This window comes from Parathielavia appendiculata (genome assembly GCF_033297405.1).
Source record: "Parathielavia appendiculata strain CBS 731.68 unplaced genomic scaffold N657scaffold_1, whole genome shotgun sequence".
Taxonomy (NCBI): domain Eukaryota; kingdom Fungi; phylum Ascomycota; class Sordariomycetes; order Sordariales; family Chaetomiaceae; genus Parathielavia; species Parathielavia appendiculata.
This window is the reverse complement of record NW_026944220.1, coordinates 4,103,763-4,128,091: the sequence shown is the minus strand read 5'-3', so window position 1 is coordinate 4,128,091 and position 24,329 is coordinate 4,103,763. Positions and strand designations below refer to the sequence as shown.

The window sequence follows — 24,329 nt, the reverse complement described above, 5'->3', positions numbered from 1 at the left end:
GGCTGGCACATGGCGCTGTTCCTGCAATGGCTATCACCTGAGCAGACTCCAACGCCTGGTCATCAGGGGAAGATGCCTAAGCAGAGAATGATTCAAAGCTGTACGATACAGCGTGCCACTTTAGCGGTTACGGGCGCTAGGTTTGAGGGTGGTTTTGACTTTTGGGCTGGACGTTGCGGGCAACCATGAATCAGCTGCGGTAAGGGCGTAAGCATGGCGTTGAGAAACATAGAGGATCTGATGGGTATCATTGTTTTGCGACATTGTTACAAGAACCATGTCGTGGTACCTCGTGGGTGGTGTTCTATATGGTCTCGATGATAAAACGGCTTCCCGACTCCCAAGTGAACAAGCTAACTCCGGCTTCCTCCCTGCCCAGCATTCTGGGTATGTGTATGTACGTCTGTATGTATGCAAAAGACACGCCGGCCAGCGCCACGCTCCCATGCCGCGAGAGAAAAGACAATCCAGAAACTCCATGCAACCTGTACACAGACTCCATCGTCTCTGCCTACTTCCCCTCATACTTTTCCTCCTCCACCCACAACTCAACCAGCCTCCTCGCGCCCAACGCATCCCCGTCCCTCAGCAGCGCCGCGACGTCAACGTTCAGCGGTGAGTCCACGCCGGGCGTGCTCAGCAGGATACGGATCGCCCGCACGCAATTGAGCACGCTGTACGCCGGCGTCCATTTGTCCTTGAGCAGGTCGAGGCATATCTCGCCCGTCTCGAGGCTCACGTTTGGGTGGACGATGGGCGTGGCAAAGGATATTTGGGGCGGTTGGATCGGGTAGGTGGGCGGGATCGAGATGCGGAGGAGCCAGCGGCCGTCTGTTGGATCAGACACATAAATGTCAGCCATTATGGCATGTAGAAAGGGAGAGGGCCGTGAACAGCAATAGGGCGATAAACAGGAAACGCACTCTCGTAGCCGTGCCCGACCCCACGGCCGTTAATGACCGACTCCCAAGTAAGCAGCTCGTCGTCGCTGACGGGGCCGAGGCGCTCAATGCCCTGCTCGCCGGCCGATTCGGTGTTCCACGTGTCCCACTCTTTCATCAGTCGGCGCATGGCGCTGCGGGGGACGTACCCGGCAGCCATCGCCGGTGCTGTTCGTCCAAGGACGGTCCCGTCGTTGCTGAGACCGGTGGTTGAACAAGGAAATACCACGACGGGGAGCAGATCGCTTGCGCGGACAACAAATTATTCGAAAGGTGTAGGTTTCAGGGTGTTCAAGTGGTCGAACCTCAAGATCTGAGGTCTGCAGTGTAATGCGGTTCGCCGGCAGTCAAGCGGTGCGATGCTCAAGTGAAAGTGGTCCGCCCCCAAGAAGCGCGTTGATGAGGCGCGCTTAGCCGAGGCATGGCCCGGTTTATGGCGTATTGCTGTTTTGTGGGGCTCTGGTCGGGCAACGCCACCACGGGTGCCATATGCCTGCCCCTTCATGACGGCTCATGGCTCAACACGCTGAAGTGGCTATGAGAGGCAAAGATACATGTCGACCTCGAGTTGGAATTGCCTTCGGAACAACGTCCTTATTGCATGGCGCGAACATGTACAATATGTGCAGAATCATCGCAGCCTGCGAATCAAATGTCCCATCTCCATCATATCCTCCCCGGTTGCCATCAAAACCGAAGCACACCCTGGCAGTTGAGATTTCCGTTCCTGATTTCATGTAACCTTGTTCCTCATACTGCCATCAGAAACGCCAAAGTCTGCAATATTAGAACCCCGCCGATCCTCTGTAATCCTACATGTAAGTTTCCGTGACAAAGAGTCAGATTCATTCACCCGCTGTTGCTCTCCTTGGGTTTCCAGAACTGCATCATTCGGCTCAGCCGCTTGGTCTTGCTGGGCTTGGCCTTCTTTTCCGGCTCGCTATCCATTGAAACCTCAATCGACAATTTGCTCCGCTCCCCGTGTGAGCTGTTGATCAGGCGGCTGAGACTCGCCAGGCTTGAACGCCGCCGCCCAAAAGCAGTCGACGTGAACGACGCTGGCCTCTGCAGCTCGTTCAACGGCGGATGTCTCGCTTGCGGATTCTGCGCAAAAAGGCTTTCCCTTGTCATTGTCGAGTTGCTGCTGGTCAGAGACGGAATATCATCAACTGATATCCGGACTTCCGGTCCGGGTTCGCCCATGAGCAGCGACTGGAAATTGTCCTCGGTGATGGAGGACGGAGCTGTCGAGATACACTGTGCATCGTACGACATTGGCGACCTGGGAGAGGGAAAAGCCGACGACTCGGTCATGGACCACGGACTGACGGGACCGAATGACGCAGCCGGAAGGTTAAGGGGGCTGACCTCGACAGGGGCCAAGTCCTTGGGGCGGAACACATGGCGGGGAGAAGGAGTTGCAGACCCGCACTCGGCCACGTACGGGGGAGTGGGTTCGACGAGAATTGGCTCGGTGCAATCCGAGTCCGACAAATGGTCCAGTGCAGCAGACGCCATCTTTTGGAAATTGTCATTTCCGGAGCTCTGGTGCTGATGAGATTTCGCGGGAGACGATTCAGCACTGTTCGACTGGGCGAGGTCGTTGCTCGCAGTTCGCACCTCCTCTCCCGACTTTGTTGCTCCTTCGGGTTTCTCGGCTGCAGAGGTGCCGGCAGCAGGCGTTGACGCACCAGTTGAGAGGCCAGTCGAGCCCTCTTCCTCCTCTTCCTCATCCTCCTCAAACACGTCAGCCATTGTTGAGCTGCTCCCAAAGCGCCGAAATCCAAAGCGGCCGCCCTCAAACGGCACTAGCTCCGGTGCACTTTCAGCCCGTCTATGGTAATAGTGCATGCCAGGTCCAGAGAATCGGCTCAAGCCAGCGGCGCTGTGCAGCTGCTTCTTGATGAGGCCTCCCGCTCTCTGAGCAGCCTCCCATTCAGGATTGCGGGGCAAAGGCGTGTTGAAGGGACCTAAAGCCGCATCCAAGTCAATCATTGGGTACGACGTGTCTTCATCTTGAGTCTCAACGGGCTTTGGAAAGGTCCACGCCGCCCAGTCCCCATTTTCAGACGACTGGTCGGCGGGGAGACTGGACACTGGAGCCTCAGGCTCCGGAGACATGTCAGGAATACCGTCATCCACTTCGTCAGCAGGCTCGAAAAGTCGCGGTGGCGGCGGCGTTGGCGCTCGCCGCTTTTGCTTGGCATGGCGATACTTGCTCTTGCGAGACAAGATGGAGCCTGCCCACGTCTTGACCTTCTTCTGCTTCTTGCTTCTCTTCTTGCTGAGAGGCTTGAGCGCCTCTAGGCTGTTTCCGGGGCCCTGACAGACAACATCGACAGGGCGTTCCACAAAATTGCGTTCTGTCAGGCTCAGATGAGAGGCGATCGAGTGAGGGCTGTCAGGCTGCGTCCGTGTCGGCGAGCCCGTGGCGAGAGAATCACGCCCAAAGAATGACCACTTTTTGGCAGATCTCGTGGGGCTCGGAGTGGCTGGGCAGAGCGGAATAGCAGGAGGGAGTGCACCCAAGAGAGGGATCGATCCTCTTCTTCTCGGTGATCTAGCAGCCAGGTCCTGTTCCTGGGCGCCCTGGGACCGTTCCATGACAGCGCCTGCCGTGCTAGGTCGACTGCCACTAAGCTTCTGAGAGGAGGAGACCGATGGGTTCACTTCCCGATCCAAAGTCGGAACGGAAATGACGGAGGAGATGCTCCCCGAAACAGAGTGGCCGGGTCGTGCGGTGACTGTGCTGGAAGTATCGGTCGATACGAGAGACAGAGGTCTCGGGATGTACTCTAGTGTATCAGAAAAACCGACCCTATTTCGCACTGCAGCCTTGGGGGTCTGCTCGAGCTGCGGGGTATGTGGTGACGGATGGCTGGGACTATCGGCAAAGGATTCGAGCACGGGGCTGGGTGCAGCCTTTTCAGCTTCGACGGTCTTGCCGAGAGCTTCGATGTTCCGGTCGAATAGTCGCTCCGCGGCTGCCGGGCTGGCAGGCGCGCTGCTGCCCTTGGTATCGATATTGGGCGGCGGGACGATGATCGAAGCTAGGTCATGGCTAGATATGGCAGCAGACCGACGATGAGCGTGTCCTCTTCGAGGTCTAGCCGGTTGAAGTAGAGGCGAGGCCATGCCGCTTTCCGGTTTAGTTGGGCTGTTGTTGAAGACGGTTATGGCTTCGCCGTCACGGATACTCCCTCCGACAAACTCGCTGCCACCCCTCCGATGTCCATGGCCGCCAGGTCGGGACGGGATCAATCGAGGAGAATTTGGTGCGGACGGCGATTGCGGAGGACTCAGGAACATGTTTTCTAAACCTGTCGGCGGCGGCATGGACGCCCCTGGATTGAAGGAGAAGGCCGGAAGAGCAGGCGATCGCGAGATGTGCTTATCGCCCTCAGTGCTTGCTTTTAGAGCCGAGTTTCGTGGCTCGATAGCAGAGTGCGGCCGTCTTCCTGTGGCTCTGGAGAAGGAAGACTGTACAGAGGACGATGGCCGTGCGGGGAAGACAAACGGCGGGTTCGGAGGAGGCGGGTGCGATCGGGGGGATGCCTGCACATTCGAGGGATGCGGCTGTTGGGACGCCATATCGCTCGTGGTCGGGGCGCAGAGGAGCTCTCCGGGCTCGGGCCCGTCCGGCGAGGGAGGGTCGATCATCAAATCGGGGCCGACTGTCATTGCCATATTACCAAGCCGCGCTGCGGCACCAGACTCGATCAGCAGCTTGGTTGACTGTGAATGACATGGAAATGCTGAGTGCAAAAGGCCGATTGGCAGAAGACTTGCAGCGACTGCGGTCTGGTGCCAGGTCGGGTAACTTGTCGTGGCTCAGCCAATGGTGAAATAAACAATTAAAGGCAATTCCAGCCCGAAATCTGTGGACAAGGTCAGCGCCACCCAGGGAGCAGACGATACACACGATCGCTAGTCGGATGGTCCGAGGATGAAGAAACGCACCATTGAATTGCTCAAAGTCAGCGAAGACAGCGCCGACAGGAATTAGGCAGCTGGACAGACTGCTTCCAGATGAATCCAATGGGTGGGTATAAAGGAGTGGACGGCCAAAACCAGAGCAAATCTCTCGATTTGCTACCGGAATTGAACCAGGTGCGGCGTTGAACTGAGGCCGCTGTTGATGGGGAGGCCGGCTGGGGAAGAACAAGAAGCAAAGTTGAGAAGGGCCAACAGGAACGGGGGAGGCAGGAAACCAATCTGAGATTGACCGCAGCCGCATAGTGTTTTTTGAAAGATACACTGTAGGTGTGTGTGTGGGTCATCAATTGTTCTAATCCCAATGCAGTAAGCCCTCCGATCACTTTCAGGTCAGCCTGGATCTTGGCCATTGCGCGTCCGGGACTTCATCTGTGGACTCGCGATGATGAGGCTCGGTCAGCAACAACATTAAGTACGGTACCTTATTGTGGTCTTTGAATGCGCCTTTCGGAGCGCCTGCAAATAATCTCGGTTATGATTATAATAGTCAATGAGCAGCTTCATGTGCAAAATATAATTCAGAGGAGGGCTGGTGGTATCCGCATCAGTTCAAGACCTCTTCGGAGCAAGAAATGCCCGAAGAGGACAGCAAAGTCCACGCACGTCTCGGCACACACGAGTGATTGTTCAATTTCGTATTCCACCACGATGGACGGCAACGCGACGGTCTGCGCCTCATTGCCTGTCTCGCTGGGTACCCCGCTAATTGTTCCTGCTCATCAAGCGGGCTGGTCCAGGGGTTCAATACAACCCCCAGATCGAATCCTCCACACTGTGCTTCCGAACCGGGCTCTCAATGTGAGCGGGACATGGAGGGGTGGATTCCCGTCTCGTTAATAATCCAATATCATGGTATGTTCAAACTCGAGTTAAGTTATTAACGTATCAGCTCACTACATAGATCCTGCTACTGTGTAAGAAGATACGAGCTTGTGAGGAGCCGCATCGAACTGCCACCGCCGGCCTGTTGAGTTTTGAGACCACTACGGGGCTATCCGTCCAGTACCTGGATATTCAACAGCCGGAATGTGAGAGGAAAGAGATAGGAAGGTAGCGATGCAAAAGAACAATGCAGTGGGGGAGAAGGGGAAGGGGAGCAGGTGTGAGCATCACGGCGAGACGGGGAAATGTCCACGGTGTGGACGCCGTCACTTCTCGCCGCGGCTCCTTCTTGGCCTGCAGCCCATGCAGCCTGGAGTGGCTTCTTGATGAGAAACGATCAAAGTCATCCAATGAGCAATCGTTCAGCCATCAACGCACGTACGATGGTGCAGGAAACCAGGGATTTTCAGCCGACTTGAGGTCTTCCGCGCCCACACATCCCGATTGCTATGACAACCGTCCCATGCGGTCAGATTGACAGCGCACGCTCTTCTCAGATGATCACAATAACCCGGCAGCCAGCAGTTTTCGGAAACGGCTCGGACGGGAGAGCAAGCTCCTTTTCAGAGAGTCAAGGAGATAATCGACTTGGCTGATTTCTTGATAAGGAATAACGGTGTTACACGGAGTGCTCGGCTGGTGACCAGTGTATTTCGCAAATGCTGCTATCTCACGAAGCAGCCACCGTTCCCATGCTCGCGGCCTCCCGATTCATAGGAGGCTTGTTGGGGGTTGGTCCAAGACCAGAAAGACAAGTTGCGCTCATTCTGAGGGTCGGTTCCTTGGTGTTCGATGCCAAGGGTACCCTAAGGGTATGTGGGACGAAGGCATGAGGGGGATCTCTTCATTCTACGGATCCGTAGACGCCAGCGCCAAGGCGCTTCTTCGTCCGACAAGGGCCGGGGCTCCCGCAGCGGCTGAAGCGGCACGTGCACCGTCCAGTTGAGGCGTTTAGGTGGATCCGTATTCTGCCACCAAATTCCGCCCAGATTGGACAATTCTGCCGTTTTCGTTGGAGACCGAGGCTCTGAACTTAGTGCAGTCTCTCCCGTTGAACCCTTCCAATAGAAAGAGAAACAATGTCCGCGACAACACTTGAAAGTGCTCCTGCGCCAGAGGCAGCGGTCTCTAAACAATTGGGAATGCGGAAAAATGGTACGCCTATATTTTTACGTACGTCCCCTCGGGTTTCTGGCTTCTGTTGCTGATTGGAGTTATAGGCAAGCAATGGCATGCCCCGAAGAAAGCTTTCCGACCTGGATCCGGTTTGACTCCCTACGAGCAGCGCGCAAAGGCAAGGGTGGCACAAGCTGCTGTGAAGGCCATGGAGAAAGAAATGAAGGAAGAAAAAGAGGCGGAACGACAGGTGCGTAGTCGATCGAGGGAGGACATGGGGGGCGGACAACAACCCAACGCTGACTCACGCGTTCGCAGAGACGGATACAAGCTCTGAAGGAAAAGCGAGCTGCGAAGGAAGAGAAAGAAAGATACGAGCAGTTGGCGGCGAAGATGCACAAGAAGAAGCTGGAACGGCTGAAGCGCAAGGAAAAGCGCAACAAGTTGCTCAACTCATGATTTCGATCAAGCGGGAAACGGTATACCAGCTCGATGTGGCCCATGACGTCTTCTATCCACGTCTCGGACACCGAACAACACTGCGCATGTCGCAAAGGGTCCGGAGTGCCTGCTTGCAGAAGCAGGAGCCCTTCTGGCCCGACTGGCCGGCTGAGCTTTCTTACGAAGATGTCAATTCGGCAGAATGATCATGGCACGAACAGCGAGGGCTAGTTGCGTGCAGCAAATGAAGTATCAAGCCTAGCAGTCGCTCGAGGATGCCAGCCCAGCTGATCTACTTCAGTCCTCCTGTCATTATGGACTACTTTAGGGACTATTCGTCCACGTACGCTAGATAGCATGCTACATGCAAAATATATTCCAGGGCCGTGAGTGTTCCTGGAGATGTCCCGCTTGTCTTCACATTGCGAAAGGATGGAACGCCGTACTGCGATTACAACTATCACATGCTTGCTCTCCTACCAACCCAAGCAGCTTGTGCCCCACCCCACCACAGACCATCTCCTGCTTGAGTTTGGCTGGTTTCGCCTTTCCCGGTTCAGCAAGCCTCTAGCGTCACTGTACGACTCACCCGCCAAAACGAAGACCATCGGCAAGTGATTTGGAGTAACATGTCCCAGAATGGAGGCGATGAAACCAAAACGTCGTCGCCGGTGCGCCCACGGCATCAGATCACGCGGTCAATTTCCGAGATTTCCTCGCCCATCCGCCTGCATCGACATCATTCGCATCGTACTAACAGGGAGACGGAGCGTGAGACGCGGACCTCAAACCCGCAATCAGCGATACTAGTCGTACAAGGCAGGCGCTCATTCGAGTGGGCACGCTCCGAAAGAGCGACACCAAATCTCACCCCTAGCGCTAGCCGGCGGACGAGCATTCTCTATGCCTCGGGCGATGAAATAATGCCACTGCCCGGAACTGCGAAGAATAACGGGATGGCAGAAGGGCTGGTCAAGGAGCAACAGAGAGCAGCCGCCCGAGAGAGGTCAGCATTAGCTTGCAGCTTGCAGCTTCCCTAATGTCAACGAAGTCCTGAGCTGACCCTGGTGACAGTGGCCTACAGAGGTCGCTAGCCGACCTCGAGACCTTTGCGAGATCCACGACGAAACAGCTTGACGACACATACTACTTGCTCCTCAAGAAGCTAAATACGCTACAAAGCACAGTTGCAGCCCTGAAGGAGCTCGTCGAGCACTCCTCGCAACTGAGCAGCAGCTTCAGTGCCGAGGCCGAAGAGTTAGTCACCGAGTTCGGCGCCCAGCTCGACGGATTCGGGCAGTTTGAGGACCAGCAGAGGCGCATCGAATCACTACAAAATCGCATACAGACGGGGCGAGAGCTGATCAGGTCATTAAGCGAGCGGGTCGATGCCGTCAGTGAACGAATCGAGAGTTGGGCGCGAGCAGACCGGGAATGGCAGGAAAGGACGAGGAAGCGTCTCAAGGCAATATGGGTCGTCACCTCTGTCGCTATCTTCCTCGTGTTTTCATTGTTCATCGGCTCGCAGTATGTGCCTGACGGCCTTGAGGAGAGCGTTGCTCACATCGCGAGCGACGGCTTGAACACCTTACGGGACGTAACCGGGACGAAGGCGGATATGCTGCGCAGCTCCCTGGACACAGGGTCACGAGGAGCCAGCATCACGTTATCACTCAACGGGACAGAACCACCAGGGCTATCATCCCATACGCCTGACATGCTCAGGGTGTTTGATGAGCTGTGAAATACAAGGAATCGGGCCAACAAAATGGCGCTAGTTCACCTTACCCTTATTCATCTCTCTGGTTCGGCTCGATATTTTACCAGCGACTTGACACAGTATGTACCTTGATTTACTGTAACCCTTAGGCTTATCCTAATTTCTCTATCACATTTGGCCCGCCGGTAGTGTATGGATACAGTGTACCTCTTAGCTCGGAGACGAATTTCGCAGACCAAAACCGGCAAGACCTTGCCGCTTACGGATATTACCGGTGCAGTTCAGGGGTCTCTGAGCACAGCTCGCTCAGCCCTGCCGTGGAGGCCTCTTGATCCTGAGGGTCCACATCGAATCAAAGAAGCACGATCAGGAAATCCGCTGTTCCATGAAGAATGCTGAAAAATTGGTAATTTGTGAGGTTGACGATGAGTGGTTTCCAACTAGTTTTTACACAACGACCAATCCGCAAAACTCTAGCATCCCATGGTGTGGCCAAGGTACCCGGAACGGTAAGGCAAACGGGCTTCACCAATTTCAGGAGAGCTTGTTTGCACGTAGCAGGATGCCAAGCCCACGTCATCAGGGACCTGGCGGGGCTTCTCGAGCGCTTCCACTGATCTGCGCCACCTACCCAATGCGTCATCTGGCGCTAGCATGGCCCGGGCTGTGGGAACTGTCTGCCGCAAGAATCACATTACTTTGGCCGACAACTGACGCCGGATTTCCGTTGGCACATATCCTGGTCTCGCCTTAAGTTGTGATGGATGGTCCTGGTTGAATCTTCAGTTCGGTCCTCAGTGCGTGAAACATAAAAGAGATCCATCAGTTTGGATCGCCGTTGATCTGCATCTCTACCTGTTGAGGTCCTCCTACCTACGCTGTCAGGCTGTGTCTGCTCGTTCGGTTGGCCATATCTTTGTTAAACCGACACTGTCAAATTTGATTGTACGTTGTTCCTCGGTCTTCCCCATCGACAGACCCGAGGTGTCGGTTTTCCCTTCTGTTTGCTTCAAGCGCCGGAACGAGTTGACGCACCGTGCCGCTCGCTTCCACAGACTCGGAAACGTAGGAGCGGCCCAGGCACCGGCAGTTTGGGCTCCTGAGCTTACTGAGCGCAACACTTTCCCCAACATCACGACGCAGGAGAAAGCCCTAAGTCTCCCACGAGCCTCAAGCGGTGAATAGGACCCAGCCGAAGACTCCTAAAGACGAACCTGTCGTGAGCTCTCAGAGTTCCCGTCGTACCCGCCCATAATGACAATGGGCTCGGACAACGCCTCGGAAGGATCTCGCAACGTACAGCCTGGGCAGTCGACAGAGCTCCCAGTGCGGACGGCATCGGCACCGGAACGCAAGCAGAGCCTGACAGGAAAGCAAGAACATTGTTTGTGGTCCCCTCCCTGCCCCATCAACTCAAGACCCTGCTTTCCACCTCCCGGCCCGCATACATCGTCCCCTGGCGCTGCTCGCCCGCCAGCGATTTCTAGCTGACCAACTGCTCGTCAGATTTGAAGCGCGAGCTCCTATCGGAGCAAGTCAAATGGGAAATCTCAGAGCTCAACTCTCCCACGGCGCTACGGCGGTTCGGCGCACCGTTCAAGTCTCCGCTCGGGGAGATCTCGCCGCTGGACTCCGAGCTGCCCATCCTCCGATACATCTTCGTCCACCATGTCCGCGAGTTTCCGTTCCTTGACAAGGCGAAGGAGAAGGAGTTTTGGCAGGACAAGTTACAGGTGGTAGGCGGTGCCTCGTGTTTCGGTTTTGAGAGGAAGGTCGGGCGGAGACATTGGGCTAATGTATCAATGGTGCTTCTAGTTCCTCGAATCGTTTGCCAGCAAAAACATTTCGTCATCAGAGGACAGGTTGGAGGAGACCAAGCGAAGGAAGCTGGCCATCAAGGCTCAGAAGCTGGTCGAGCTGATGATGGTGTCGGGAATTCCAACGTCGTCCGGCTTCGAGGAGAGAATTAGGTTTTCCGAGTTGGAAATTGTCGACGCTAATGCCATCGATACCGGTGTCCTCTCGAATCTTCCCGAGGGCAACTACTTGAATGGATGGGATGTCAACGTTGCCGGTGTCCGCACCATCTCCGTCAAGAGGAAGATCAGGCACCACAAGCACGCCGTGAGTTTCGTTTTGGAATGAGAAGCAACCAATCTTCTCGCTAACCATTTGGCTGCAGGAATTCCTACTTCGGGTTCGAAGGAAAAATGCGCCAGATCACTACGTTGGGCGGCGGTACGGTGACTTTGCTCAGCTGTATAAGGGACTGCGCCTCGAGTTTCCCGGCAAGGTCCTGCCACCTCTTCCTCAGAAGAATAAGTCAAATACCACAGCGCTCAGCACGTTTGGGAGCCATGATGGGAACAACTCTGAGACGTCGTCCATCTCGTCGGTCTCGACGCACATGCCGTCGTCCATCTCGTCAGTATCGATGCAGATGCCTGCCAGCCCTGTAACCAATGGCTCCGGGCATCACGGCGACACAGTTCAGAGGCTGCTCTCTGTGAAGGGTTGGTCTCGTCTCCAAGATTCTCATTACAAAGCCCACTAACGCATCCTTTCAACCATCCAGATTACCGCTCCGGTGACCGGCTCTCTCCTCGGAGTTCAGTCGACGGCAGGCCATCGAGCCCATCGCCACTCAGTTCCAAGTTTCAAGAGGTTAGTGTTCAGCCAGCAGACATTGCACGTGGCGGAGGCAGCTAACACTCCTAGGCTGTTGTGCTATTCCGAGAGAGCCAGCGCATCTCATTGCGCGCTTTCCTACGCTCCTTGTTGCATAACCCGCAAATCGCCAACACCAAGGCTATGGAGGAATTCTTGACAAAGGATCCAGTCACCCTGACTGACGAGAATTATGAAGATATTGCGCGCAGAAAACACATGGACGAGAAACGAGTCGAAGAGCAAAAGCAATTCTATGAGGTAGCAAGGAAACGTGCGGCAGAGTTGGATGTTTACATGGAACAGTAGGTTCAGTCCCGGGGAATGAATGCATTGTGTGCTAACCGCCGCTCTCTTAGGTTTCGACAGGACATTGTCGAACGCAATGGTCTGACGATGCTGTTCAAGGAGATTCGAGAAAAGGAGACGATCCAGGACCTGAGCTTGCAGTACCAGAAGTTTGCTGAGTGGCTGCGCATCGAAGTGGCGGCCACCATCTACCACCTCTTCCTCGCCGAGGACAATTCGCCCGAGCTGTTCGCTCAAGCGAAGCGGATCCATTCCTTGATCCCATACACGCTCGTAAAGAATGTGATTCGGGTCGCGAATCCGGCGGCCGTCATGTCGAGCATTCTAGACATCTTCCTCGCGCAGCCGTTCGGCACCAGGTCCCTGATGCAGCGTATCTTCTCCATGACTCTGCATGACGGCATCCGGAGCTTCCAACGGTCGATCGATGCGCTTGCCAATAGAATCGAGGACCCACTGTTCGTTGAGAAGCTGAAGGTGTACACGAATGCCGAGGAAGATATCAAGCAGGCGATTAGGGAAGAAGCCAGCAGCGAAGACGTGGATATCATTGTTGCCATCCTCCGGTCGGAGCTCGTCGGTCCGGCACTCGAACCCGAGCAAACGGGGCGCCTGTACAATGCCTATGTGGCCTTCAACAACGCCATTGAAAACGTCGACGAGGAGCTCCGACAGGGTGCGCAGCTCTTCTCCTACCTCAAACAGTTGTTGAAGCTGTATATTCGACAGAGGGATAAGGCCATGATGTTGAAACTCATTGAGGAGCCCGTGACGCTCCAGCTGTTCCGGGATTTGTTCACCATCTTTTACGAGCCCCTGGTGCGGGTCTACAAATCGGCCAACGTGTACAACAGCGTGACAGATTTTGCGCATTTCATCGACGACCTGATTGTGGTGAGTGCCAGCCAACCCTTTTCTTAGCTTTTTTTCCACATAAACATCAGAGCTGACGAAATGGACAGGTTGTCGAGCGGTGTCGCGAGCAAGATGCTTCCGCGGATCCTAACCAGACCGTGCAAGCCTTCATCGACCTCTGCCAACGGCACGAGGAGAAATTCTACAAATTCGTCCACGAGGTGCACACGCACGACAACGGCCTATTTACGCAGCTGATGGGCTGGATCCAGGGCATCCTCGAGTTCCTCCGGCACGGCCCCAAGAATGGCAGCCTCGACGTCAACGCGCTCTTCGAGGGCGCCACCAGCAGCGGCATCATCGACCGGGACAAGGCCATCGGCGAGGTCAACAGACTCATTGCCTGGCAGGAGGCGCGCAAGAAGTGGCACCACGACAAGACGCGGCAAAAGATGGCTGCCGAGGGGGCGCCCGGGGAAGGGGAAGCGCTGCCGGGGGCCTTGGCGTTCCGGCCGAGCGACTTTGGGCTGGACCAGGCCGACCTGGAGGAGATGGGGTATGACGAGGAGTCGGAAGAGGAGGCGGAGCTCGAGGCGGATGACGAGCTGGATCCCATCGAGGCGGAGCGCCAGCGGAGAGCGAGGAGGCAAGACCGGCTGCGGCGCTACGCGGGCGAGCCGGCGAAGCCCGGGGTGTCGGAGGTGCACAAGCTCAAGGAGAACTTCTTGGTTATGTTGCGGATGGTGCTCGCCGAGTGAGGCGTGAGGGGATGCGCGGAAAGTTGTCTTACAGCGCAGAGATAATAGACGATGTGTGTTGCAGTAGCTGAAGGAGAGGGCGGGTGCATGGGATACAGAGGAGGGCGTTGTCTGGTTCCTAGGTGACGCCTTAAGGGGGCAGTCGCTGTGTCCTATACCCACCTGTGCATTCTCAGAGTTGGATCGGCTTTGGCATCCTACTGGTATCAATAGGCAGTACCTACCTTAGTAATTCATGTTGTTAGGGAGTCGGATAGCATGCGGATATCATGAGAACCCCATGCTGGCAGCCCATCATCGGTGGCCGACATGCGGAGGAATGATTTGGATCGGGGTCAACAAACTCGCCCATGATTCGGACTCCTCTCTGCCTGGTCTTTTCCATACCGAATTTGGGTGACAGGGTGCTTCAAGTTGTAAGACATTGTGTAACTGTGTCAAGGTCCCCAACCTAGACGGGCAGCTGCCAAAATATGAAACAGACAACCTAAGGTGCCTTAGGTAGACGATGATCTGAAGGAGAAACGGAAGGGGCTGAATCTGTTTGCCGTTCAGTTGTTGCCCAGCCGGACGACAGAATCTCGGAACAGCTTCCCTGCCCCACATTGGATGGCCATCTTCCGGTCTCCCTTTGCGTGCGGCTTCTACCGGTGCCACCTCAGCGGAGCCTTGCCGGCAACTCGGGTAATCAGCCTTCGCTGATTGGCCCAGACGCTACCACTCATTGCTGTGCCGAGTCTTGGAATGGCGACGAGTGCATGACATCTGAGCGAGGCTCAAAATATTTCCCTGATGCCCACCACCTCTCCCCTCAGACCTCGTTAGACGACAATGGCTTCCTCAATGGCTTGGAGACGACTGGCCTCGAGCTCAGCGGTGAGTACTGGTTGTCTTTGTCCCCTTCCGCCGGCCCGATTTGCGCGCGGTCTTTTACTCGCTTCCGAAGTGTTCAGAATGGCTCACCCGAGGTCCATTCCGACAGCTCTCGCGTGCCTCTAGAAACACGATCCGGGCATTTTCCACAACAAGACCGGCCGGTAGGTTGGATTGATTCTATTCGCAACAAGCAAGGACACGGCGGCCTGACATATTGTCTGTTCACAGCTCGTGTCATCGCCAACGGGCCGCTCCGCGCAAAGGAGGCATCGCCGTTTGTCAGCACCAAGTACCCTGTCATTGTATGTCCCTCGGCTGGGAACCCTCGCGGCATTGAACGAGAACAAGGGGTTGACTGGGGCTCGAACTAGGATCATGAGTACGACGCCATCGTCGTCGGTGCCGGCGGTGCCGGTCTGCGTGCGGCCTTTGGTCTTGCCGAGGCTGGTTTCAACACGGCCTGCATTTCGAAGCTGTTCCCCACTAGAAGTCACACAGTCGCTGCCCAGGGCGGCATCAATGCCGCGCTCGGCAACATGCACGAGGACGACTGGAGATGGCACATGTACGATACGGTCAAGGGCTCCGACTGGCTCGGTGACCAGGACGCCATCCACTACATGACCCGCGAGGCCCCCGCCTCCATCATCGAACTCGAGAACTACGGCTGCCCCTTCTCCAGAACCGAGGATGGCAAAATGTAAGTGGTATATGGCTGGCTGAATGTAGGGGAGAACCGGAGGCTGACAGTCTCCGCAGTTATCAGCGTGCCTTCGGTGGTCAGTCCCAAAAGTACGGCAAGGGCGGCCAGGCGTACCGCTGCTGCGCCGCCGCCGACCGTACCGGCCACGCTCTCCTCCACACCCTCTACGGCCAGTCCCTCCGGCACAAGACTAACTACTTCATCGAGTACTTCGCCATCGACCTGCTCATGCAGGACGGCGAGTGCCGCGGTGTCCTGGCCTACAACCAGGAGGATGGCACCCTCCACCGTTTCCTCGCGAACAACACCGTCCTGGCTACCGGCGGCTACGGCCGCGCCTACTTCAGCTGTACTTCGGCCCACACCTGCACGGGTGACGGTATGGCCATGGTTGCCCGCGCCGGCCTGCCCAACCAGGATCTCGAGTTCGTCCAGTTCCATCCCACGGGTATCTACGGCGCTGGCTGCCTGATCACGGAGGGCGCTCGTGGCGAAGGTGGCTACCTCCTCAACTCCGAGGGCGAGCGCTTCATGGAGCGCTATGCTCCGACCGCCAAGGATCTTGCGAGCCGTGACGTCGTCTCGCGTTCCATGACCATGGAGATCCGCGAAGGCCGTGGTGTTGGTGCTGAGAAGGATCACATCTACCTCCAACTCAGCCATCTTCCCGCGGAGATTCTCGCTGAGAGACTTCCCGGTATCTCTGAGACTGCAGGTATCTTTGCTGGTGTCGACGTCCGCAAGCAGCCCATCCCGGTCCTACCCACTGTCCACTACAACATGGGTGGTATCCCTACTCGCTACACTGGTGAGGTTCTCACGGTGGATGAGCAGGGCAACGATAAGGTTGTTCCTGGTCTCTTCGCCTGCGGTGAGGCTGCCTGCGTCTCGGTCCACGGCGCCAACCGCCTGGGTGCCAACTCCCTGCTCGACCTGGTTGTCTTCGGCCGGGCCGTCTCTCACACGATCCGCGACAACTTCACTCCTGGCGCCAAGCTGAAGCCCATTGAGGCCGATGCTGGTGCCGAGTCGATCGAGACCCTCGACCAGATCCGCAACTCGAATGGCCCCAAGAGCACGGCCGAGATCCGTCTTGCTATGCAGAAGACCATGCAGCGGGAAGTCAGCGTCTTCCGTACCCAGGAGAGCTTGGATGAGGGTGTCAGGAAGATCACCGAGGTCGACCAGATGTTTTCGCAGGTCGGCATCAAGGACCGCAGCATGGTTTGGAACTCTGACCTGGTTGAGACGCTCGAGCTTCGCAACCTGCTTACTTGCGCGTGAGTAATCCTGACACACAAAGTATGTATGAAAGCAGACACTGACCACTTGGGGGAACAGGACTCAAACTGCTGTCTCGGCCGCCAACAGGAAGGAGTCGCGTGGCGCCCACGCCCGCGAGGACTACCCCGAGCGTGACGACGACAATTGGATGAAGCACACTCTCAGCTGGCAGAAGCAACCCCACGGCAAGGTCGACCTCTCGTACCGCCGCGTCATTGGCACCACGCTCGACGAAAACGAGTGCAAGCCCGTTCCCCCATTCAAGCGTGTCTACTAAGCAGACGCTCATGTGAGACCTGCGCCGTGTGTCAAGACCAAAATCTGAGTCTTGTTGGCCTGCAGGTGGGAAGTCAGACGTAGTTCTGGCGATTAAGGGATGTTCGAGGTCGAATTAGGGGAGATACCCTTGTGGCCGTGGGGCAGGCAACCATAATCCGTCCATGTGTCTGTGTGGTGTGCCATGGAGAGGTGAGATTTTTTGAAGCATAGCATCCTGTTTTGTTTCCCTCTGTCCTTGTTGTGTTTGGAAGTGCGCGGGGGGGCCTGTTTAGGGTATGTGTAGATCAAATTTGTGGGTTCTCACGGTGAATGAGAGGAATATTGCAGACAGGTGCTTCGACGCCCTCGTGCTGGGCTCGGTCGTGTATACAAACAAAAGCAGAATGGGAGGTGAAGAATTGAGGAAGAACGAGGTTACGAGAGGAGGATGAAATTAGTTTTTGAGATACTTGGTGTGCTGATCCTTCTGTCTTGACCCGGTGACTATTCCGCGCATGAAGGCGATGATATTCTGCTTGAATCGCAAAGCCGCACAGAAGCACCAGTACTCAAGCATTACCCTAGGTTTGTTCATATACGGTACCCAATTCATCCAGCAAGCAAAACCTGCCCACACTCATCCACCGCTTCAGGCCCTTCGACTGGGTTTTCCTTTAGACTTGCTTCCCAGCTTGGACGAGCTCCGCCATTCGACTTCGCAGTTCCGCTGTCTGCCAAGGGGTTAAACTCACGTTTCTGGCATTGCCCGTTTGGAAGACTTCAACTCAAGCCTACGATGCCGTGAGTAGAATCTCAGACTTTTCGGCAGTAGTATACCAGATCGCGGCCTCGATGATTCTGCACACGATTCTCAGATCATTCTCGTCTATCCAACACAAACAACCATGTCAGCACCAGCACACCCACTCCATAACGACTACGAGGGACTATGACGGGAAACGTCGTCAACTCACCTCTGGGGGCATAAATCATGGTATATGTCCTCGGCAGCGGACTCTGTATCAGTCCATCCCCTACCGACAAACGTTAGCTCTCTCCGCCTATCCTCTTCACACTCAGTTTTGTCAAAGTTAGGAGCTGTTGGGTTCAAATTTCATTTCACTTACACGCCATGGGATGCCTCTGACCCCAGCCCTTGTCCAGCACCTCCTTGATGTCGTCCGGATGGAGGTTCAAGTGCATGGACCGGTCCGAGGTGTGGATGTGGCAGACCTCGCCGTTGCCGCACACATTGAGCGGGTGCCGCGCGAAGAGGGCGAAGCCGTGCTTCTCCATGGACGACGTCGCCGTGACGAACTTGTCGGGAACGCGAGCGCAGAGGGATTCCAGGGCCGCGCGCAGAGCGGTGGACGCAGGCAGCGAGCCGTGCTGGTTCAGTTGCCGCTGCGGTGCCAGGCCGGCCACGATGGGCCGCGGGCCCGGGCGGTAGGGGAGATTGGAGAGGATGCCGGTCGCGGGCTGCTGAGTTGGATCTCGAGGTGGCGCGGTGAAGGGGTCGCGGAGGGTGAACAACCGGTACCAGGTCAGGCGGGCATAGCCTGATGGGGTCGGAGGAGTGCCACCGGGACCGAGCTTGAGGAAGTTGAGGTAGTCGTTGTGGATCAGGAGGGCTAGGGGGATGAGGATGATGAGGAACTCGAGGACTGGGCGGTCTATGAAGTGCATGCCAAGGACGAGAAGGATTGATACAGCTAACAGGGCTAGGGCGTCGAGGGTGACGTTGAAGGGGTCCTGCCTGATGACCATGTTGGCAGCCATCTGGTTCGTCTCATCCCCAGCCGATGCCTTTTGTGATTCGGTGGCCAAGGTGAAAGACATGGCTGCCGATACTGACACCACCTGATACTATGTGGCTGTCGGGCGGACATAGACGGTGAATGTATGGAGCATCAATTGTCGGCTCCTGGGATGGGATGGATTGTGAGAAGAACTGAGTGGGACAACAAGGAGGTTCAACTGGCCTTTAAAATGCCTCCTCTTTAAAGTTGGTCATACCATAGACGGTCAGCCGGTCAGCGCCCACCAAGTGAAGTCCGTATCAACACAATGGGGAAGAAGACGAGAGCTGGAATAGGAGAGCACCTGATCTCGCATCAGATTAAACGGACAGACTGAATACCTTAGGTAGATGGAGTCTAGATGCTGGCCCGCCGTAACTCAGCCAGCCATCAGAGATGTCGCATGCATAGGACTCGGCAGATCAATGCCAAGAAAATGCAAGACTAAGGGCTCGGCGAGTGTTGGTGTGGCTCCGGGATGCCGTCACCATTGTGTACAGCAGGTCCACGTAGGCCGGCCAAGCATTAGAGGTCCGAACCACTTCAATCCGAAGCACTTCCTCTCCACCTTGTGTCGGGCAGTCCCTAGAGGCGGTATGCACCAGTACCTTTGTACGATACACGGCAAGACCGAGAAAGCGGTGACTGGGTCTCAGGTCGATGACGCCGCCCAATGTCCCTTCTCCCGCCCTGAAGATACGGCGGCCATGCTACCTATCCTTAGCAGTAGTGTGCTGCCTCGTCTCAACCTAGCCGGCCGGCAACGTGCATCTGCCATACATCAAAGACTCCGTGCCTTCGTCCGCTGTAACTGATCCATCAAATGATACCGATAGCTTGCATACGAACTAACGCTAACAATTGCTGCAGCCGACGTGTCTCGGGTTCACTGGCTTGTTGAACACTATCAACGAATTGTCCGCTCGGCTAGGCCGATAGGCAGTGGAAGGAGGCTGACCTTGACGAAGATGCTCGGTACAGTACGGATCCGTACAGGAACGTATCTGACATACCTGAGTTCACTAGTAGTCGTTGTGATACTCCACAGCCTTACGGATTACAACCACAGATCTGCATCCGGGGCACTTCCACTGACTGCGGACGATGGAGTCGTCCATGCACCTGGTCAATTATCAAGCGATGGAAGCCCAGGAGACAAAAAGGAAGGGAGTGGACCCCAATCACCCCACCCTTAAACCAACCCCACTTCTGCAAGCCTGCAACGGTGTCGGTTGCTGGGCAACGGGCGATCCCTTGTATGTCGACAATTGACCCAACAATGGCCATTCAGCGGGCACCATGCGTGCAATGTAAGATCATGCTGCAAGACTGAGCCTCTTGCCCTCGTCTGTCCGAGACAATCTGCGATTTGAGTTCCGGAATTCCACATGACTCGTGCCCTCGAGACCTGTCTCATTGACACTTAGACACTGGGATCGTCTCAAACGAAGGCATCACTCTTCATTCCTCGGTGAGGAAACCAAGTCCTGCTCGTCATGGCTTGTGGCTGACATAGCTGACGGTCCGGTAGCCGGTATTCCCATTGCGACCATGGGGCTGCTGCCCTCCAACCTCTTCCGGCCTCGGGAGACAAAGGAGCCGAAACTCCCACTCTACCAGGAGATATCCTCCTCCTCCTCCTCGTCCAGAACACGCGCACCCCGTACGCCGCGCTCGCCAACCAAGGAGCGCTATTCAGATGCCGACGACTCCTCGGACGAGTCCGATGATGGCGACACCACCGATTCCTCCATCTCCAGCTCGGGCAGTTCGAGACGAACCTCATCATCTGCCGCCTCTGCAGCTCCACTCATAGTGCCCAAAAAGCGGCCCGTGGTTGCCGCCCGCCGAGGTCCTGTTAGAAGATATTTGTATCGTCTGCCAAACAAGATCATCCGCTATCTGTGTATTGCCATGATCTCAACCATCGTTATATTCATTTTTGTCCTTGTCCGAGCAAGTCAGGTCGAAAACAGGAGGATAGCAGAGGGCAAAATAGAAAAGAAACCCGCCGATCCGCCGCCCTGGGAGCAGTTCGACTTCCTCACCAGGTATTACGGTGGTATCAGATCAGTCATTCCACTGGCCAACAATACGCCCCAGTATCCGCGCCTCGAGGGGGAAAGACCTTACAGCGCCACCCGCCAGCAGCAGCAACAACAACAACAAGAACAGGAGCTTGAGCATTCGTCCACAGACACGGCGGCTGTGCCGCCAAGCAAACCGTTCACCGAGCATCCCACCGCGGCCATTCCGAAACCCGAGGACGGAATCCACGGATGTTTGTTGGACGATGCAAACCCGCTACTAAAGGTGCCATCAATCCGCTACCTCGAAGGACGCCCAGAGGGCTTCCCAGACCATATCCTCGGCTCCTACGAGCTGCTCTCCCTGCCCGAAGACATCTGCTTTGACCGCTTCGGGAGGTACGGGCCCTATGGTTATGGCTACTCTGTCCGCATGGGCGGCCTCGGGCTTGGCGAGCATGGCGACCAGGAGGGCGCCGAAGCTGTTTGGGGTTCGAACAAGCAGGTTGACTGGCGCAGGGTAGATTGGGCGGATGCCCAACGGCGATGCTACAGTGTCAATTCTGCACGGTTCCAACCACTGGCGGTGCGCGAGACCCCTCCCCACGGCTTCTACATCGGCGAGGGTCTCGAAAGCTCCCAGCTGGCGACACGCGAGTCCACCGATGAGACCCGCCCCAATGGGCAGAAGCTGCAGGGCGACATTCCGAGAACCGCGGTTGTCCTCCGGTGCTGGGACGAGTTTGTGTGGAGAGAAGAGGACATCGTCAATTTGAGAGCCCTCATCACAGAGCTATCGCTCGCTTCTGGAGGGCGCTACGACGTCCATCTCCTGGTGCAGGTGTGGGACGACGCGAAGAACCCCATCTGGGCCGACGACGACGCATACCGCAGGCGCATCAACGAGACAATTCCCGAAGAGTTCCGTGGGATCGCCACTCTGTGGTCTGTAACCCAAATGCTCGCCGTCTACCAGGGACTTCATGATCTTTACACAAGGGGTCCAAATCTGCCCGTTCACGGCTCCTACCGGGGGCTGCAGATGGCCATGCAGCACTTTGCCTACAACCACCCCGAGTACGAATACTTCTGGCAGTGGGAGATGGACATTCGCTACACCGGCCACTACCATGACCTTTTCTCCAAGCTAGAGTCGTGGGCCAAAGCCCAGCCGCGCAAGGGCCTGTGGGAACGCAACGCGCGCTTCTACATGCCCCACGTCCACGGCACCTGGGAGGACTTCAAGCAGATGGCCCGCGTGCAGACCGAGCACGGCACTGTCGGCCCCGACAACTTGTGGAACACAGTCCCGGGCTCCAAAATTAGCGATCCCAACAAGCTCTCGTCCTCACCAGGATCCCAAACATCCCGCGGCGAGCAATCCGTCTGGGGCCCGCAACGGCCGCTCTCGGAGAACGATTGGTTCGAGTATGAGACGGACCCTGTCCCACCTACTACGTACGAGCGCGACAAGTACACCTGGGGCGTGGGCGAGGAAGCCGACCTTCTCACGCTGTCCCCCATTTTCGACCCGGACGGCACCGGCTGGAAGCTGGCCGACGACATCACGGGGTACAACGAGACGGGCGGCATCGGCAAGCCGCCGCGGCGCGCGCAGATCATCACGGCTTCGCGCATGTCGCGCCGCCTGCTGCTCGCCATGCACCGCGAGACGGCTTTCAAGAAGCACCACGCCTTCCCCGAAATGTGGCCCGCCACCGTTGCGTTGCACCACGGCCTCAAGGCCGTCTACGCGCCCCACCCAGTCTACGTCGACCGTGCCTGGCCGCCCGAGTACATGGCCCGTGTGCTCAATGGCGGCCGGAACGGGGCTTCGGGCGGCGGGCGGACGTCGGTGTTTGGCGATCGCGAGCACAACATGCGTGGGCTGACGTGGTACTATAATGCCGGCTTCTCGGGGAACCTGTACCGGCGGTGGATGGGGCTGAGGGTGAATAACGATGGCGGGGAGGAGTTTGAGACGACGGTCGACCTGAGCGGGGATGACCTGACCCCGGGCACGATGCGCGGCGGCGAGGGCAGGATGTGTCTGCCGCCGATGTTGCTGCATCCTGTCAAGGGGGTGGAGTTGCCTGTTGAGACGGGGGAGGGACAGGCGATGCCTGTGTTCGAATCGGATCCGGCTGCGTAGTTTAAGGTCGGGATGGCTCGTCAGAGTGGTTTCGTTTCCTTTCTTTGGCTTCTGTTCCTGGTTTTGCCTCGGCGTTTGGGTAGACTTGATTTGTAGCTGGGCGATGGCTATGTGTGATATATGCATGGACGTATGAAACGAAGCATGGTAATGACATTGTTCGGTTGCGTGTTGGTATAAGGAAGCGTACAAAAGTCGACACAACTAGTAGGAAAGCTACCAATGTCAGTATCTGTGGTACGTGTCTCCTCATCTTAGCCGGAAATCCCTCGTTTGTCCGGTCGTCGGTCATCGTATTATCGTAACATGGGCCTTCCGGAGGTGACGGCTCTGGCTCATTGTCATGTAAATATTTGATTGTACACACCCGTACATCAGACACAGGGCACATGCTGCACCCAAGACGCCAAGAAGACTCCCAACCGTTGCCGTCCTCTAAGCCCTTCGCACGGCTAGATCTTGCGTCAAACGTTCCGTCATCTCGCACAAGCATCGCAGATAAATAACACGGGTAGTCATTCATGAATTAAACTACCCGCTTAACCTGTTCAGAGAAGCGAGGCATGTCAGTGTCTGCTTCAAACATAACCCTGGGCTGGGGAAGCAAGACTGCCTACCTCAAAGAATCTCCGCAGCCACCAGACCTGGAACACGCTCTCGCCAATGACGACGCCAATCACAAACAGGTTCCACCACTTGACGCGGCTGTTGGTGCTCTCGGCCGTGTTGCGGTGGGTGCGCTCGCGCACGACAATGTAGCTCTGCTCGTCCTTGACGCGCTCCAGCAGCTCCGACAGCTTGCGCACCTCGACCTCGAGCGGGTCCTGCGGCGCGTCCGCCTCGGACACGTAGACGATGCCGTGCACGTTGAACGACACCTCCTTGGATGAGGCGCCCCAATGCTCGTTGCCGAAGCAGTACATGTACTTGCCGTCATGTTTGGCGTCGAAAGAAAAGTCACCGTTCGAGACCGACTTGTCGTTGACTTCGTAACCGCCGCGGGGGTCGATGATCTGCAAATGGAAGGGGAGGAGAGACAGCGGTTAGCGGAGTGTCTGGATCATTGTACCCCTCCTCTAGCTGCACGGCGTGATCATACCCAAAAGTCGATTTCGAGGTTGCCGGCGCTGCCAAATTCGCGGTCGCCGACTTGGAAGGTGACGGTCATCTTGTCCCCCTTGTGCAGGTTCTCGTGGAAGCATTCGCGACCATGCGCCGGGAGCTGGATGTTGTGGGCCAGTGCTGAGCCCAGCAGCAAGCTGGCCGAGAGCAGCAGCTTAGCTGCCGTCTGCAGAAACATGGTGACTGTTCGGCGTTGTGGTGTGGCCGCTTGGAGTCGATCAGTCGATGTGCCAGATTTCTCAGTGCAGGTTCCTTTTTGGGAGTTTGTTGCAGGAACGCAAGGCCACCTTGGCGATTTTGGCGCTAGGCTGGGGCGCAGCTTCAGGGATGTCATACACTGCGGCTGCTAACTGTAGCTTGTGGAAACGAAGCCTGAATGGAAGATAGGAGATGCCCCGGTCCAATGTTGTTCCAGCCACTCCA

General features: G+C 56.4%; 8 protein-coding genes across 8 annotated transcripts; 4 read left to right on the top strand and 4 right to left on the bottom strand.

The window, feature by feature from the left end:
* Positions 1 to 154: 154 nt before the first annotated feature.
* Positions 155 to 1,321, bottom strand: N657DRAFT_78499 (putative ubiquitin protein). Its single transcript, XM_062797543.1, has 2 exons — positions 924 to 1,321; positions 155 to 831 (listed from the first exon to the last, which is right to left on the bottom strand). The coding sequence occupies exons 1-2, from the start codon at positions 1,099 to 1,101 to the stop codon at positions 512 to 514; spliced, it is 498 nt and encodes a 165-aa protein (XP_062653267.1). The 5' UTR covers positions 1,102 to 1,321; the 3' UTR covers positions 155 to 511.
* A 469-nt stretch (positions 1,322 to 1,790) lies between these two features.
* Positions 1,791 to 4,622, bottom strand: N657DRAFT_652872 (uncharacterized protein; the record flags this gene model as incomplete). The annotated part of the gene is made up of 2 exons (XM_062794344.1): positions 1,791 to 3,991; positions 4,025 to 4,622. The coding sequence occupies 2 exons, from the start codon at positions 4,620 to 4,622 to the stop codon at positions 1,791 to 1,793; spliced, it is 2,799 nt and encodes a 932-aa protein (XP_062653266.1).
* A 2,276-nt stretch (positions 4,623 to 6,898) lies between these two features.
* N657DRAFT_630373 (uncharacterized protein) lies at positions 6,899 to 7,394 on the top strand (the record flags this gene model as incomplete). Its single annotated transcript, XM_062790977.1, has 3 exons — positions 6,899 to 6,974; positions 7,040 to 7,185; positions 7,254 to 7,394. The coding sequence occupies 3 exons, from the start codon at positions 6,899 to 6,901 to the stop codon at positions 7,392 to 7,394; spliced, it is 363 nt and encodes a 120-aa protein (XP_062653265.1).
* A 388-nt stretch (positions 7,395 to 7,782) lies between these two features.
* Positions 7,783 to 9,461, top strand: N657DRAFT_640130 (uncharacterized protein). Its single transcript, XM_062791907.1, has 2 exons — positions 7,783 to 8,382; positions 8,451 to 9,461. Exons 1-2 carry the CDS (start codon positions 8,006 to 8,008, stop codon positions 9,118 to 9,120), a joined length of 1,047 nt encoding a protein of 348 aa, XP_062653264.1. The 5' UTR covers positions 7,783 to 8,005; the 3' UTR covers positions 9,121 to 9,461.
* An 889-nt stretch (positions 9,462 to 10,350) lies between these two features.
* Positions 10,351 to 16,825, top strand: N657DRAFT_630371 (succinate flavoprotein subunit; the record flags this gene model as incomplete). Its single annotated transcript, XM_062790976.1, has 16 exons — positions 10,351 to 10,480; positions 10,603 to 10,832; positions 10,912 to 11,220; positions 11,279 to 11,609; positions 11,672 to 11,760; positions 11,905 to 12,068; positions 12,123 to 12,966; positions 13,035 to 13,681; positions 14,089 to 14,101; positions 14,187 to 14,369; positions 14,501 to 14,561; positions 14,639 to 14,722; positions 14,790 to 14,863; positions 14,933 to 15,261; positions 15,291 to 16,544; positions 16,606 to 16,825. 16 exons carry the CDS (start codon positions 10,351 to 10,353, stop codon positions 16,823 to 16,825), a joined length of 4,962 nt encoding a protein of 1,653 aa, XP_062653263.1.
* A 435-nt stretch (positions 16,826 to 17,260) lies between these two features.
* N657DRAFT_630370 (uncharacterized protein) lies at positions 17,261 to 18,645 on the bottom strand (the record flags this gene model as incomplete). Its single annotated transcript, XM_062790975.1, has 4 exons — positions 17,261 to 17,387; positions 17,602 to 17,692; positions 17,781 to 17,840; positions 17,934 to 18,645. 4 exons carry the CDS (start codon positions 18,643 to 18,645, stop codon positions 17,261 to 17,263), a joined length of 990 nt encoding a protein of 329 aa, XP_062653262.1.
* A 1,239-nt stretch (positions 18,646 to 19,884) lies between these two features.
* Positions 19,885 to 22,792, top strand: N657DRAFT_668460 (uncharacterized protein; the record flags this gene model as incomplete). The annotated part of the gene is made up of 2 exons (XM_062795445.1): positions 19,885 to 19,915; positions 20,122 to 22,792. 2 exons carry the CDS (start codon positions 19,885 to 19,887, stop codon positions 22,782 to 22,784), a joined length of 2,694 nt encoding a protein of 897 aa, XP_062653261.1. The 3' UTR covers positions 22,785 to 22,792.
* A 120-nt stretch (positions 22,793 to 22,912) lies between these two features.
* Positions 22,913 to 24,321, bottom strand: N657DRAFT_640125 (supernatant protein factor, C-terminal domain-containing protein). The gene is made up of 3 exons (XM_062791906.1): positions 23,884 to 24,321; positions 23,402 to 23,797; positions 22,913 to 23,328 (listed from the first exon to the last, which is right to left on the bottom strand). The coding sequence occupies exons 1-3, from the start codon at positions 24,082 to 24,084 to the stop codon at positions 23,311 to 23,313; spliced, it is 615 nt and encodes a 204-aa protein (XP_062653260.1). The 5' UTR covers positions 24,085 to 24,321; the 3' UTR covers positions 22,913 to 23,310.
* Positions 24,322 to 24,329: the final 8 nt, after the last annotated feature.

Bases quoted from the DNA above. Each gene is read 5' to 3' on its own strand.
- N657DRAFT_78499 (XM_062797543.1), bottom strand. From the start codon at position 1,101: ATGGCTGCCGGGTACGTCCCCCGCAGCGCCATGCGCCGACTGATGAAA. The intron at 832-923 runs GTGCGTTTCCTG...CTGATCCAACAG, and splicing joins GGTCGGGCACGGCTACGAGA to ACGGCCGCTGGCTCCTCCGC.
- N657DRAFT_640130 (XM_062791907.1), top strand. From the start codon at position 8,006: ATGTCCCAGAATGGAGGCGATGAAACCAAAACGTCGTCGCCGGTGCGC. The intron at 8,383-8,450 runs GTCAGCATTAGC...CCCTGGTGACAG, and splicing joins AGAGCAGCCGCCCGAGAGAG to TGGCCTACAGAGGTCGCTAG.
- N657DRAFT_640125 (XM_062791906.1), bottom strand. From the start codon at position 24,084: ATGTTTCTGCAGACGGCAGCTAAGCTGCTGCTCTCGGCCAGCTTGCTG. The intron at 23,798-23,883 runs GTATGATCACGC...TTCCATTTGCAG, and splicing joins ACCTCGAAATCGACTTTTGG to ATCATCGACCCCCGCGGCGG.